Raw genomic sequence first — 13499 nt, forward strand, 5'->3', positions numbered from 1 at the left:
TACATTACATAGGGGACCAGAAGAAGAAATTGTTTGATCGTTTAAATAATGCTTTGAAATCCATAGCATTTCAAAGCATTATTGCCTTTATTCCCTTATGGCAGATCTGGGGGTCTTTGTTAGTAAAGCATCGGACCCCTGCGTCGCCTTAGAAAGGGGATGTTGTGGTAGTTAAGGGGTTAATGTGTATGCATGGCGGTTCCAGTTCTCTTTTTGGAGAGTTTGACCCTTTTTGCAGATTTATTTTTTTTTGGGTACAGGTTACAAAAATAACCTCTTTTTAGATGATTGTTTTGTGAGGGTTTATTTTTTGCAGGATGAGTTGTAGTTTTAATTGGTACAATTTTGGGGTAGACATGGCTTTTTGAACGCTTTTTATTCATAATGCCGTGTAATGAACAACAATGTTAATATATAGTTTGGGTTCTTCTGATTGGGGTGATACCAATTGTGTCGTTTTGAAACATTTTTTTTTCCAAAATAAAGTTCTTCATAAAGGAAACAAAATACGTTTTTGGATGTTTATCCCATAGGGGATTTGAACAGGCCTAATAGACTCCTGAACATTTTTTGTTGTAGGTGCTATACATGCCGCACATTACAGTGTAAAGTCCCGCCGAAGCACTAGCACAGCGGAATTCGGATGGCATTAATTTATTTGACATAAAAGGATTTGATTGCATGCCATACTAAAGGAAGTCAGTTAGGCTATTTGTTACCCTCGCAACATATTATATGCAGGTAGTACGAAAAAAACAAAACTTCAGAAAAGAATAATTAAAGTAATGTCTTGAAGGGTTTAATGGGTTATCCACCATCAAGACATTTTGTTGAGACATACAAAAATGTGTTAAATAGAACCCCAAAAGATCCAAATAAGTTGGAGAACAGGGGGGTGGGGGGTGTTTAATTAAAAAATAGAAAAATAATATGTCAAGAGAAGTAAGCAAATAGATTTTTATTTACATTTTCACTAAAAATCAATAGTATAAGCGTATAAGCGAATATAACTATTATATCTTATAGAGAAAGAGGCATTTTTCTCTAACATAATCAGGCTCCTTCCCGTCCTCCACCCTCCTAACTGTTTACTTACTCTGAATTAACTGATTTTTCCATCTCCTCAAGACAAGATAAGCTAACAGCTCACTGAGGGATACAGCTGCCCATAGAAGTCTATGGAAATCGGAGGGGGCTGGAGAAGAGACACAGGCGCTGCAACTGCTCGTAAGTAGTGTTATATCTAAACCCAGTTCTGGATTCACTGCTCATAAATAATGTATAATATCCTCCATGCTCCTGCTTCTATATACACTATATGGACAAAAGCATTAAGACGCACATCTTAATCATTTAATTCAGGGATTTTATTCAGGCCCATTGCCATAGGTGTATAATATCAAGCACCTGGCCATGCAGTCTGCAATTATAAACATTTGAAAATATGTGAAAAAATGGGTCTTTCTGAAGAGCTCACTGAATTCCAGCATGGTACTGTAATAGGATGCCATCGTTGCAACAAGTCCGTTCGTGAGATTTCTTACCTCCTAGATATTCCACCATCAACGGTTAGTGGTATTATTGCAAAGTGGAAGCGTTTAGGAACCACAGCAACTCAGCCACAAAGTGGCAGATCATGTAAAGTCTTAGAGCGGGGTGGCAGAGTGCTGAAGTTCATAGTGCATAAGTGTCGCTAATGTTCTACTGACTAAATAACTGAGGAGTTCCCAACCTCCTCGGGCATTAACATCCGCACAAAAACGGTTTGCCGGGAGCTTCATGGTGACTAGTAGGGTTGCACGATGTATTGAAATATCAATACTATTTCCATGCCGTGCACCCTCACATGGCTCAATAGCGTTAATTCATGTATTTCGATACTAAGTTGTGAAGCCGCACAGCTTAGTATTGTAACACATGAATGTACTTAGAGCGGGGCTGCGTCTGTGTAATACAGCCATTGCCCCGCACCGGACAAGCGTGTGCACGTGCATTCAGCATAATGTGATACGACCAGCGCTGCACTAATTGCTGGCACTGAAGACAGAGAACATGGCGGGCGCACTGCAAAACACCCCCATGTTCTGTCTTCAGTGCCTGCGACGGCGCTCATTAGTGCAGCGCCGGCCGCATCACCTCATGCTGATCGCGCGCGCACATTTGTTTTCAGGAGCGGGGCAATGGCTGTATTACACAGCCGCAGCCCCGCTCTAACGGCGGAGATCAGAGAAACCTCTCATCTCCGTTGCTATTCCCCTGAATCCTGCGATCAAAGCTGACCACCACCACAGCATTCAAGGGAATGAAAAGAAAAATGAGAAAGTGGGGGAAAAAAAAGTGAATCCCTGTGATGCAATCAAGGGACATAACATATATGGGCAGACAGCCCAGGGTTCCTTGAAGGACCCGAGGGCTGTCTGACCATGTTTCCTGTTAGGGCATATTTAGGTATGTCCTAATAACTGCCTGTGTGCTATCAGTACACAGGCTAATGTACTAGAATTTAGATAGATGCCAGAACATTGAAGTTTATAAATATATATATTTTTTTAAAGTAAAAAAATACATTTTTTTTACAATAAACATTAAAATAAAAGTCTCAATACATAAAATCTACAGATACAAATATCATCGCGACCGTAACAAATTTATAGCGTCATTTATGATGTTTACGCTGATAAAAAATAAAATAAAAACTGCTTTCTTTCACTTATTAATGTAAGGCACGAGGAATTCTGTATTTTGAACCTCCATGTGCCTCACATCAATACTAATTAACCTCATTATATACCTCACACATTATTCCAATGTTGTCCATTATGACTGAGGAACATGATGGGGTTAATTACTAGTAATGTGAGGCACAAGGAGGTTCAAAATTCATCACACCACACATCAGAAAATGGAAGAACATTTTTTTTTTTTTTATTGTTGGCAAAGTATCGTTTTGGTATAGAGTATAGCAATGCTACACGAAGTATCGCAATCGAAGTCCAAATTCTGGTATCATGACAACCCTAGTGACTAGTGTGCTGTGTTTATGAACTCTGAAGACCCACGGTTGTATTCGGCATTGGATTTGAGGGATTTATGGACCAGTATATCTTTGGCGCATCAATATTTATTATGTCCAGCGTAATATGAATTACATATGGTGACAATAATGCCCTGTTTTTTTTATGCAGTCGAGTGCTGTAGGGCCTACTGGAAGACTTAACGCCAGTGCACGCATTGTGGTGCTCCAGGTTATATACATGGGATGATACATTGCTGTGCAGGCTGGAGTTTATGCGGTCTTAAAAAAAGGACGCATTTCCTTTGATTGTCTGGAGTCTGACGTGTCGGGTGCCAATAAAACTCATGCTGCTGAACACAGGATTTGAAGGCTTGATATACTAAGACACCTACACCACAGACCATCTGTTAATTCAGGTAACAGCTGCCCATAGAAGTCTATGGAGAGTGTAGGGGGAGAATGAGAACAGGAGCAGAGTGAGAGAGGCAAAGACAAGTGGCTGCGGCTTTCTAGTAAGTGTAATATCTCTGCCCAGTGATGGATTCACAGCTACACTGCTCATTACTAAAGTATAACACGTTCCAACTTGCTGCAGATCTTTATATGTGATAGAGGTAGGAGTGCCGGATTCTCGTCTTCTCCATGTGTGCTGTGTATGATCGCAGTTAAGCTTCACCCACTAGCTCAAGAAAAACTAAAAATGATATAGAGCTAGCAGGGGAAAACTGCTAAAAAATGCAGAATACAAGTCATATATTTGCCAAAAATTGTGTTATTCCTCATGTACACACATATGCCATCTTATTCTGCAAAGTCACCTAAAAGTTTAGGTACGTTCTTAGACTACTACTGTTCTGAGGAGAGACTGCAGCACTCATCCGGACACGTTAATTGAGGAACTGGTGGTTTCTCTCAACCCATCAAATGGGGCAGCCAGAGCTATTATTCTCGATCATCAGCCCCATATATATTTTTTTATACATATAGCCCTATAATGCACTCTGCTTGTATTTTGTAGCTCTCTACCTATAAAAATGTTACAGTTACACACTGCAAAATTAAAATGCTCACCTCTAAAGAAATTGGTTCTTTGAGTTTCTCTTTCCTTTTACAAAAAAACACGTCTGAAACTTGTTTTTCTTCTTTAAGTCGTTGCAATCTTCTATTAACTTCTTCAGAAAGTAAAATTCTCTACAAAGAAATAGATATGATTATGCACAAGTTATTAAAATAAAGATCCTTCTAAAAAATATGAAGCCCCTAAAACCTTCTCATAACGTAGAGGTAAACACCGTTCAGCAATAACATGAAAAGCACTCTGAATAGTTTAACCCCTTAATGACCAGCCTATTTTAGACCTTAATGCCCAAGATATTTTTTACGTTTTTCCATCGTCGCATTCCAAGAGCTATAACGTTATTTTTGCGTCGACATAGCTGTATAAGGTCTTGTTTATTCTTTGCGGAACAAGTTGTATTTTTTAATAGCACCATTTTGAGGTACATATTATTTATTAACTTTTATTAACTTTTTTTTGGGGGGGAGGGGGGGGGGAATAGAAAAAAATCTGACATTTCGCCACGCTTTTTTGCGTCCTAAATCTACGCCGTTTACCGTGTCGTATAAATAACACAATAAGTTTATTCAGCCGGTTGTTACGATTGCAACAATACCAAATTTGTATAGTTTTTGTATGTTTTACTACTTTTACACAGTAAAAACTGTTTTTTTTCAAAATTATTTGTTTTTGTGTCTCCATATTTGAAGAGCCGTAACGTTTTTTTATTTTTTCGCCGATGCAGTTTCAGGAGGGCTTTTTTTTTTGCGGGAAGACTTGTAGTTTATATTGGTACAATTTTGGAGTAGATGCGACTTTTTGATCACTTTTTAATCACATTTTTTTAAAGTCAGGATTCACAGAAAACAGCAATTTCTCCATCGTTCTTTATTACATTTTTTACGGCGTTCACCGTGTGGATTAAGTAATGTAATAGCTTTATAGTCGGGGTCGTTACGGACGCGGCGATACCAAATATGTGTAACTTTTTAACTTTATTTTGTTTTTTTTAATAGTAAAGCAGTTTGTAAGGGGAAAAAGTGGGTTTTTCATTTTTTTTTTTTATTAACTATATTAATCTTTTTTTTAAACTTTTTTACTAGTCCCACTAGGGGAGTTCACTATGCGATCCTCCGATCGCAATTATAATACACTGCAATACTTTTGTATTGCAGTGTATTACTGCCTGTCCGTTTAAAACGGACAGGCATCTGCTAGGTCATGCCAGAGGCATGATCTAGCAGGCATTCATGACAAGCAGACCTGGGGGGCTTTATTAGGCCCCCGGCTGCCATAGAAGACACAGACACTCGGCGATCGTATCGCCGGGTGTCTGTGGGAGAGAGAGGGAGCTCCCTCCCTCTCTCCAAAACCACTCAGATGCGGTGCTCGCTATTGAGCACCGCATCTGAGGGGTTAAACGGGTGAGATCGATACTAATATCGATCTCACCCGGCAGAGCAGGGACGCCCCCCGCCCTCAGCTGCCTCTGGCAGCTCATAGCAGGGAGATTTGACAGCTCCCTGCTCTGTTTACTTATTCCGATGCCGCGACGTAAAAAGTCTATGGCATCGGAATAAGGCCCGTTAGTGACCGACGTAAAAAGACTATGGGCCGGTCACTAACGGGTTAATAACCTTGATTACCTCCTTACAATGGCACCTGTGAAGGGATAGGATACATTAGGCACCAAGTGAGCAGTCAGTTTTTTAAGTTGATATGTTAGAAGCAGGAAAAAGGGTTGAACGTAAGGTACATTGATGCACATCGGGGGGGGAAAGGAGTAGCCCGTCCATTCAAATCCCACAGAAAAGAGACTGCAACACAAATTTATGAAAAAGATCATGTGGACTATGATAAAATGGTGTCAGAATACACAGTGCATTGCAGCTTGCTGTGTTTAAGGCTGCGCAGTTGCAGACCAGTCAGAGTGCCCATGCACTGTCAACAGCCAAAAGCGCCTACAATGGGAATGTGAGCATCAGAACTAGACTATGGAGCAATGGAAGACTGTGGCCTGAACAGATGGCACCAGGATCCACTATGGAAAAAAGGAAGGTCATTCAGGTGGATATTACTTTGACAATTTCTACTTAAACAGTTGCAGACCAAGTACACCCCTTCATGTCAATGGCATTCCCAAATGGCAGTGACCTCATTCAGCAGAATAATGAGCGCTATCACACAGCAGAAGTGTTCATCTGCATGGAGTTTGTATGTTCCCCCGTGGATTTCCTCTGGGTGCTCCGGTTTCCTCCCACACCCCAAAAACATACCAATAGGGAATTTAGATTGTGAGCCCCAATGGGGACAGTGAGGACCTCTGTACAGCGCTGCGAAACATGTTGGCACTATAAAAGTAACAGAAATAAATAAATAGGAGGGTGACCTACACAATAGCGGTGGTAGTAATGTTATGGCTTCGGGGTATACACACTAAAACACTTTAGTTCTAGACAGTTTTGAACCTATTTAGATTACATAATTTGTCTCTATAGGGTTCCGAGCTCCATTTCTCTGTAACAGAGCTTCAAATCCCCTGCACAGATAGCAGTAAAGCCTACCTATCACTTATCCCCCTCCCCCAATAAGTCAATAATGTATGCAAAGATAATAAACTTGGTAATATATTTTGAGGAAAAATGCCTCTTCGTCTGCTTAGACTCCTATTCCTAAATGTTTAGAATCTCTGTACTCTCTAAAAATCCAATAACGATGAACTGAAAATGGTGGGAGCTTCTCACTGTTAGATCATATTGCACAGATCAGAGCTGCAGAGAGACTGTGTGAGGAGGTGGAGCAGAGGTGGAAGAGTGAGAAGAAAAAAGGCTGCCTGCGCGTGCACACGTGTCATGAGGATGAGAGTCATTTTGCCTGCTGCACAGATAATCATCTAGTATTGGTCTATTCCTCTTTATGGTAGCCAGAAAGTGCAGATCAATGCAGGATTCCAACGGCGCTGCCACCATCCAGTTAAAAGCAAAAAAAGCAAGGATCATAAACCAAGGATAAAACCACATATTACGTGTTTCGTGGTGGTCTGAACGCTTTCTCTGGTAGATACAGTAGATCATTACAAGCCCTTTATTTTTTTGGAGAGGCTGAAACCCTCCCAATTAATAATTCTATGAAAAACCACACTTGGTATGAACCACTAGAAAAACTGTAGAAGCAAATTGGAAAGGGGAAAAAGAGACAAGATGTGTGGTTTAGGCTATGTTCACACGGGGTATTTTGCCGAGTTTTTTGACGCGGAAACCGCGTCGCAAAACTCGGCAGAAACGGCCCGAGAACGCCTCCCATTGATTTCAATGGGAGGCGTCGGCGTCTTTTTCCCGCGAGCAGTAAAACTGCCTCGCGGGAAAAAGCGACATGCCCTATCTTCGGGCGCTTCCGCCTCCGACCTCACATTGACTTCAATGGGAGGCAGGAGAAAGCGTATTTCTCGCTGTTTTATGCCCGCGGCGCTCAATGGCCGCGGGCGAAAAACGGCGCGATAATTGCCGCGAAAATCGGCGTGCAGGGAGAGGAATATCTGCCTCAAAGTTCCAAACGGAATTTTGAGGCAGATATTCCTCCCCCAAAATACTCCGTGTGAACATAGCCTAACTGGGTTTTCCATTTTCAAAATAAATAAAAATTTACTTAGTGTAAACAATTAAGCCACATATTATAAGGCTATGTTCACACGGGGTATTTTGCCGAGTTTGTTGACGCGGAAACCGCGTTGCAAAACTCGGCAAAAACGGCCCGAGAACGCCTCCCATTGATTTCAATGGGAGGCGTCGGCGTCTTTTTCCCGCGAGCAGTAAAACTGACCTCCCATTGACTTCAATGGGAGGCAGGAGAAAGCGTATTTCTCGCTGTTTTATGCCCGCGGCGCTCAATGGCCGCGGGCGAAAAACGGCGCGATAATCGCCGCGAAAATCGGCGTGCAGGGAGAGGAATATCTGCCTCAAAGTTCCAAACGGAATTTTGAGGCAGATATTCCTCCCCCAAAATACTCCGTGTGAACATAGCCTTACAAGCCTGCAATTTAAAACAGAGCTCAAACGTAAAACAGAAATGACAAATTGGGTAAATATTTAAATAAGCAGAGTTCATATATTTCCATACAAAATAGTCAGAATATAAATACATTATGGATGCGCTATATAAAAATAAATACCTGGTTTAAAAAAGACACAACATGGTTCTTGGTCTCTTCTGTATTGAGGCTTTGTGGAACAATTTCTTCGTAGCTTGTTTCCTATAACAATTAGAGCTCAGGGTGACCTGAAATATCTAAATCATATTTTCCACATAAAAGCGATTTAGAATAGGCTCCTGACTGAATTGAAGGGATTTTTCCACAATAGAAAGTGATGGTATATCGTTAAGATATGCCATCAAATTCTGATCAGTGCGGGTATGACAGCAGGGACTCCCACCAATCCTTAGATTGAAGGGGCTCTAGTGGCTGCCACCCCCACAGCGATACTCCCAGCCACACACTCCGCATGCTTGAACACCACAAAACACAGCATAGAGCGGGACGCAATAAATAATGCATGACTTCAAATTTTTTTTTTTTTTTTTTTAACAAGCAAGAGTCTCTAAATTACTTGTGCCGAGTTCTGCACCCAGCAGCCCTGCAAAAAAAAGAAAAATGCCCCATAAAGTATTAGAGCTGCTCTTAAATGGAAGAATACAATGCATTCAGAAAGCCTTCAGACCATTTCACTTTGTTATGTTGAGGCCTTGTGCTAAAATAAAATTAAAAAAATTCAAGTTTTTCCCCCATCATTCTGCACTCAATACCCCATAATGACAAAGTGAAAACAGAACGTTAGTAATATTTGATAATTTATTGAAAAGGAAAAACTAAAATATTGCATTGACATAAGTATTCAGACCGTTCACTCATCACTGCCAAAGGTGCTTCAACTAAGTACTAACAGCCTCCAGTCTTCTTGGGTGTGATGCCACAAGGTTTGCACAGCTGTATTTGGGGATTTTCTTCCATTCTTCTCTGTAGATCCTCTCAAGCTCTGTCAGATTGGATGGGGACCGTCGGTGGACAGACATTTTTAGGTCTCTCTCGAGATGTTAGATTGGGTTCAACTCAGGGCTCTGGCTGGGCCGCTCAAGGAAATTCACAGAGTTGTCCCTAAGCCACTCCTGTGTTGTCTTGGCTGTGTGCTTAGGGTCATTGTCTTGTTGGAGGGTGAACCTTCAGCCCAGTCTGAGATCCAGAGCACTCTGGATCAGGTTTTCATTAAGAATATCTCTGTACTTTGCTCCATTCATCTTTCCTTCAAGCCTTACCAGTCTCCCTGTCCCATCCGCTGAAAAACACCCTCACAGCATGATGCTGCCACCACCATGCTTCACTGTAGGGATGGTATTGGGCAGGTGAGGAGCACTGCCTGGTTTCCTCCAGATATGACGCTTAGAATTGAGGCCAAAAAGTTCAATCTTGGTTTCTTCTGAGAGTCCTTTAGGAGATTTTTGTTTTGGAACTCCAGGTGGGATTTCACGTGTTTTGGTCAGGAGAGGCTTCTTTCTCGCCACTCTGCCATAAAACCCAGATTGGTGGAGTGCTACAGTGATGATTGACCTTCTGTAAGTTTTTCCCACCTGCACACAAGATATTTGGAGCTCAGCCAGAGTGACCATTAGATTCTTCGTCACCTCTCTTACCAAGGCCCTTCTCCCCAGATTAGTTTGGTGGGGCAGCCAGCTCTAGGAAGAGTGCTGGTTGTTTTAAACTTCTTCATATAAGAATTAGACGCCACTGTGCTCTCAAGGTGTAGAAACATTTCAAAGATGATCTACAGAAATGGGAGTCTCCCAGAGCTAAATTTCAAGAGTCAGTCATAACTGCCATTATCAGGTATTCACTACAGAATGATGGGGAAAAAATGTATTTTTTTTACATTTTAGCACAGGGCCTCAAAATAATAAAATGTGAAAAAGTGAAAGTTTCTGAAGACTTTGCAAAGGCACTGTATGTCTTATGCAAAAGTTCAGACATCCCTAGTCAAATTACACATCAGGACTAATTTTCACTTTAAAAGTCAACAGATAGGTAGGTTTGGATTTCCGATTACACATGACAGGATTTAGTCTCGTAATTGCCACTAAATCTATAGCTCCAGAACAGCCATCTGAGTGCAGCCATAGGGTTGAGGTTCTGATTTTCTGCTACAGAGCACCAAATCTAGTGCTTCCCTTTTAAAAGCCACATAGTAAAAGAAAAAATTCCACCAGCATGCAGTTCCCAATAGGAGCAGCTCACGGCAAACAGATTAATGAATGTAATTGGAGCGCTATAAATTTGCATACAGTTACCATTTAGTGATGGCTGCAGGCAAAATTATATAAATTTAAAGAGGACCTGTCACTAAGTCATATAAATTTAACTGGTTTACTGACCTGAATAGCGCTGTTTCCCTGATTCCTGCGCTGTTTTTATTTTTTTCCTGGGACCCCCCTCTGTTCCAGAAATATGGCCTACTGTTTTGTTGGCTCCATATATGCTACGATGCTGTAGTTAGCCAATGGGGCGCAGATAGCTTCCCTGCCTCTGATGCAGACCAATCAGTGTGGGGTAGCTTGAGGTTAGCTTACGCCCTGTTGGCTAACTACATCAAATTAGCATAGTGGGAGTGTGTGTGTGTATATATACACATATCATATATATATATATATATATATATATATATATATATATATATATATATATATATATATATATATAAAAAATACACAATAGAGGCTTATACACATGGTGCACACAAATTGCGGCTTCTGAAACGTTTTTTTTTTTAAATTACGCTATTAAAAATACCTCAGCAAATTGCGTAAAAGCCTCTAATGCATGTTGTTTTATAATCCACGTTTTATCTGCAAGGAGCATTGAGAATAAGCCTGAAACTTTAGGTAGTACTTCAACCTGAAAAACAAAACAAAAAGGCCATTAGAATTGTTAAGCATTTAGAATGGTAGTATAATACTTAGTCAATGCAGTATATTTAAAGGCTATGTACACCATTGTAAACGTTATGTTTTTTTTAATATAAAAATGTGTATCAGTGTGTTTGGTGCAACTTCATAATCATATTTTATTAAAAATAATTGCTACTTTGAGATACATCGGCTTTGTATCCTGTATACAGAGCAACTGTATCTAGCGCGAAGACCTGAATGCGACGGGTCAACGGCACGGACTAGTTCAGTGACAACGGGTCTAAAACGCAGGATCTACCCGTTATCGATTACATGTAAATTATGAACTTATAGGTGGATCCTGCGTGCCAGGGACACGCAAGACCTGTTGGTACTGAACCAGTCAGTGCCACTGACCTGATGGATACTGGTTTCAGCGCTAGATAAAGCTGCTCTGTATACAGGATATAAAGTAGCTGTGTCTCAAAGTAAAAAAAATAAGTTTTCAAAGGGTACATAGACTTTAACAAATATAAAACATAATAATGTTAAGTTAGTAAAGCTGAACTTACTGGTAAATTTCAAGTACAAGGTGGCAAATTAAAGGATATGGAAATCTTTGAATTTATTTATTTTTTCTTTTACTAAAACAATGTATCAGTGTTTAGTGCAACTTCTTAATTCGTTTTTATTAAAAAAAAAAGTTTTTTTTTTTTTAATATACATATTTTATCCTGGATACATAAAAGCTGTATCTTGCGCTGAAACCGGAATCCATCATGTTAATGGGACTGACTGCTTCGGTGACAGCGGGTCCTGCGTGTCTCCACAGTCACCGAAGCAGTTAGCCATTTTATTTTATGGGATATAGTATTGTTTTAAAGTCTTGGGCTTCATTGCACGTGTATAAACGTTTTGTTTCATTTTCGTTTGAATGTGCCGAGTACATTTTGTTGTCTCTTACGTATTGCATATATGTGGGGTTGACGGACGCAACTGTTGATCTTGCACTCCTCCCATTCTGCCCTAAGTGATTTAATTAGTTAAATGCTGGTTCCTATCATTCCCAGGTATAGGTAGGCTTAGTCTCTAGTGCGCCAAGAACCTCAGTACTGTAAGTAGATTCAGCAGCAAAACATTCATTCATAGTGCTTAGGTGGCATTAGCGTTCGCAGTGTGCAGTCGCTATTTTTGGACAAATATATATATATATATATCACACACACACACACACACACACACACACACACACACACACACACACACACACACACACACACACACACACACACAGTGCCCACCAAAAGTTCCGAAACCCCCTCATAACTTTTGAACGGCTCGAGGTAGAGGGTTGAAATTTGGTGGGATTTAATAGGGTCATAAAATCTACAAGTTAACGCCAAAATAAAACACCCCACCCCCTTGGGGGCGGTGGGGTGGGCGGGCGCAGCAAAATCGTAAATGGCACAGGGGTGGGGGGGGAGGTTGAGTGGGGGCTCATTTGAAAGAGCTTTTCAATACAAGAACGATGCTGCAAACAATTTTGAGATAGGATTTTTTTTCTCGCTAAGATGTTTAAAGTTATTATCTTCATGATCGGCTACCGCCGGTGTTAGCATTACCCAAAATGTACCGCGCAGAGGTTGCACAGTCGGAGTCCCTTTGCCTCTCCCTTGTGTGTGTACACAGCTCGAGAGAAAGACCCCGGGTTCGTCATTCTCCCGGTATTTAACAACTCCAAAGAGTGAGAGTGTGTCCAGCCAACCAAAGCAAGACCGAGGGCATGTATTGTGTATTAGTACAAACATAACAATTACTGTATTAAATAAAATTTTCGAACGGATGTCCTTCAACAACTTGACACTGTCCTAAGCGAACGTAAAACGTGTCGATAACGTTATTTATAACATCTGGTGTGATTGAATTGGAAATGTTCACTATTCTTTCCCGCAGCTCGTCTAAGTTTGCGATCCTAGTCTCATACTACTTTTTAAATACCCCCAGTAAAATAAAAGTCTAATGGGGTCACATCTGGTGATCTCAGTGGCCATTCTATCGGGCCTCTTCTAACAAGCCATTGATCAGGAAAATTAGCGTTCAGAAAATTTCGAGCTCGCAGAGAAAAACGAGCCGGAGCTCCATCCTGCGGATACCAAACATTGCGGAAAGCTTCTCCAGAAATATTTTGAATAGCCGGTATCAATTGGTTTCTTGGCAAATTGCAGTAATTTTGGGGCTTGGCTTGGACATGGCGCTGACCAGACGTGCTGCTTGAGAGCTCCGTTCCTGTGCGTCCCTAACCTGAATATTAGCACATTAAACAGCTGAATTTCTCTTACATGATGGTCAGGAAATCCAAGGCCACCTCTGGGACTCCTTATTGTACGAGGCAGAGGTCTTCAGCCGGCTCGATTCAGTGTTTCCTCACGGACGCTGCTGTTGGAGAACCTTCCAAGATGGCGCCGCTGGAGGGGAGACGAGATGGCGCCGGGACTC

General features: G+C 41.1%; 1 protein-coding gene across 3 annotated transcripts in view; it reads right to left on the reverse strand.

Annotated features, from left to right (window-relative positions):
* The window catches only part of FIRRM (FIGNL1 interacting regulator of recombination and mitosis), a 171052-nt gene that overhangs the window by 12326 nt on the left and 145227 nt on the right, over positions 1-13499 (reverse strand). For all 3 annotated transcript variants that reach the window (XM_075833488.1, XM_075833489.1, XM_075833490.1), the window contains 3 exons: positions 10906-11010; positions 8242-8322; positions 4088-4207 (listed from right to left, as the gene is read on the reverse strand). In XM_075833488.1, coding sequence (XP_075689603.1) covers positions 4088-4207; positions 8242-8322; positions 10906-11010 — 306 coding nt within the window. The remainder of the gene's footprint in view (positions 1-4087; positions 4208-8241; positions 8323-10905; positions 11011-13499) is intronic.

This window comes from Rhinoderma darwinii, chromosome 7 (genome assembly GCF_050947455.1).
Source record: "Rhinoderma darwinii isolate aRhiDar2 chromosome 7, aRhiDar2.hap1, whole genome shotgun sequence".
Classification (NCBI taxonomy): domain Eukaryota; kingdom Metazoa; phylum Chordata; class Amphibia; order Anura; family Rhinodermatidae; genus Rhinoderma; species Rhinoderma darwinii.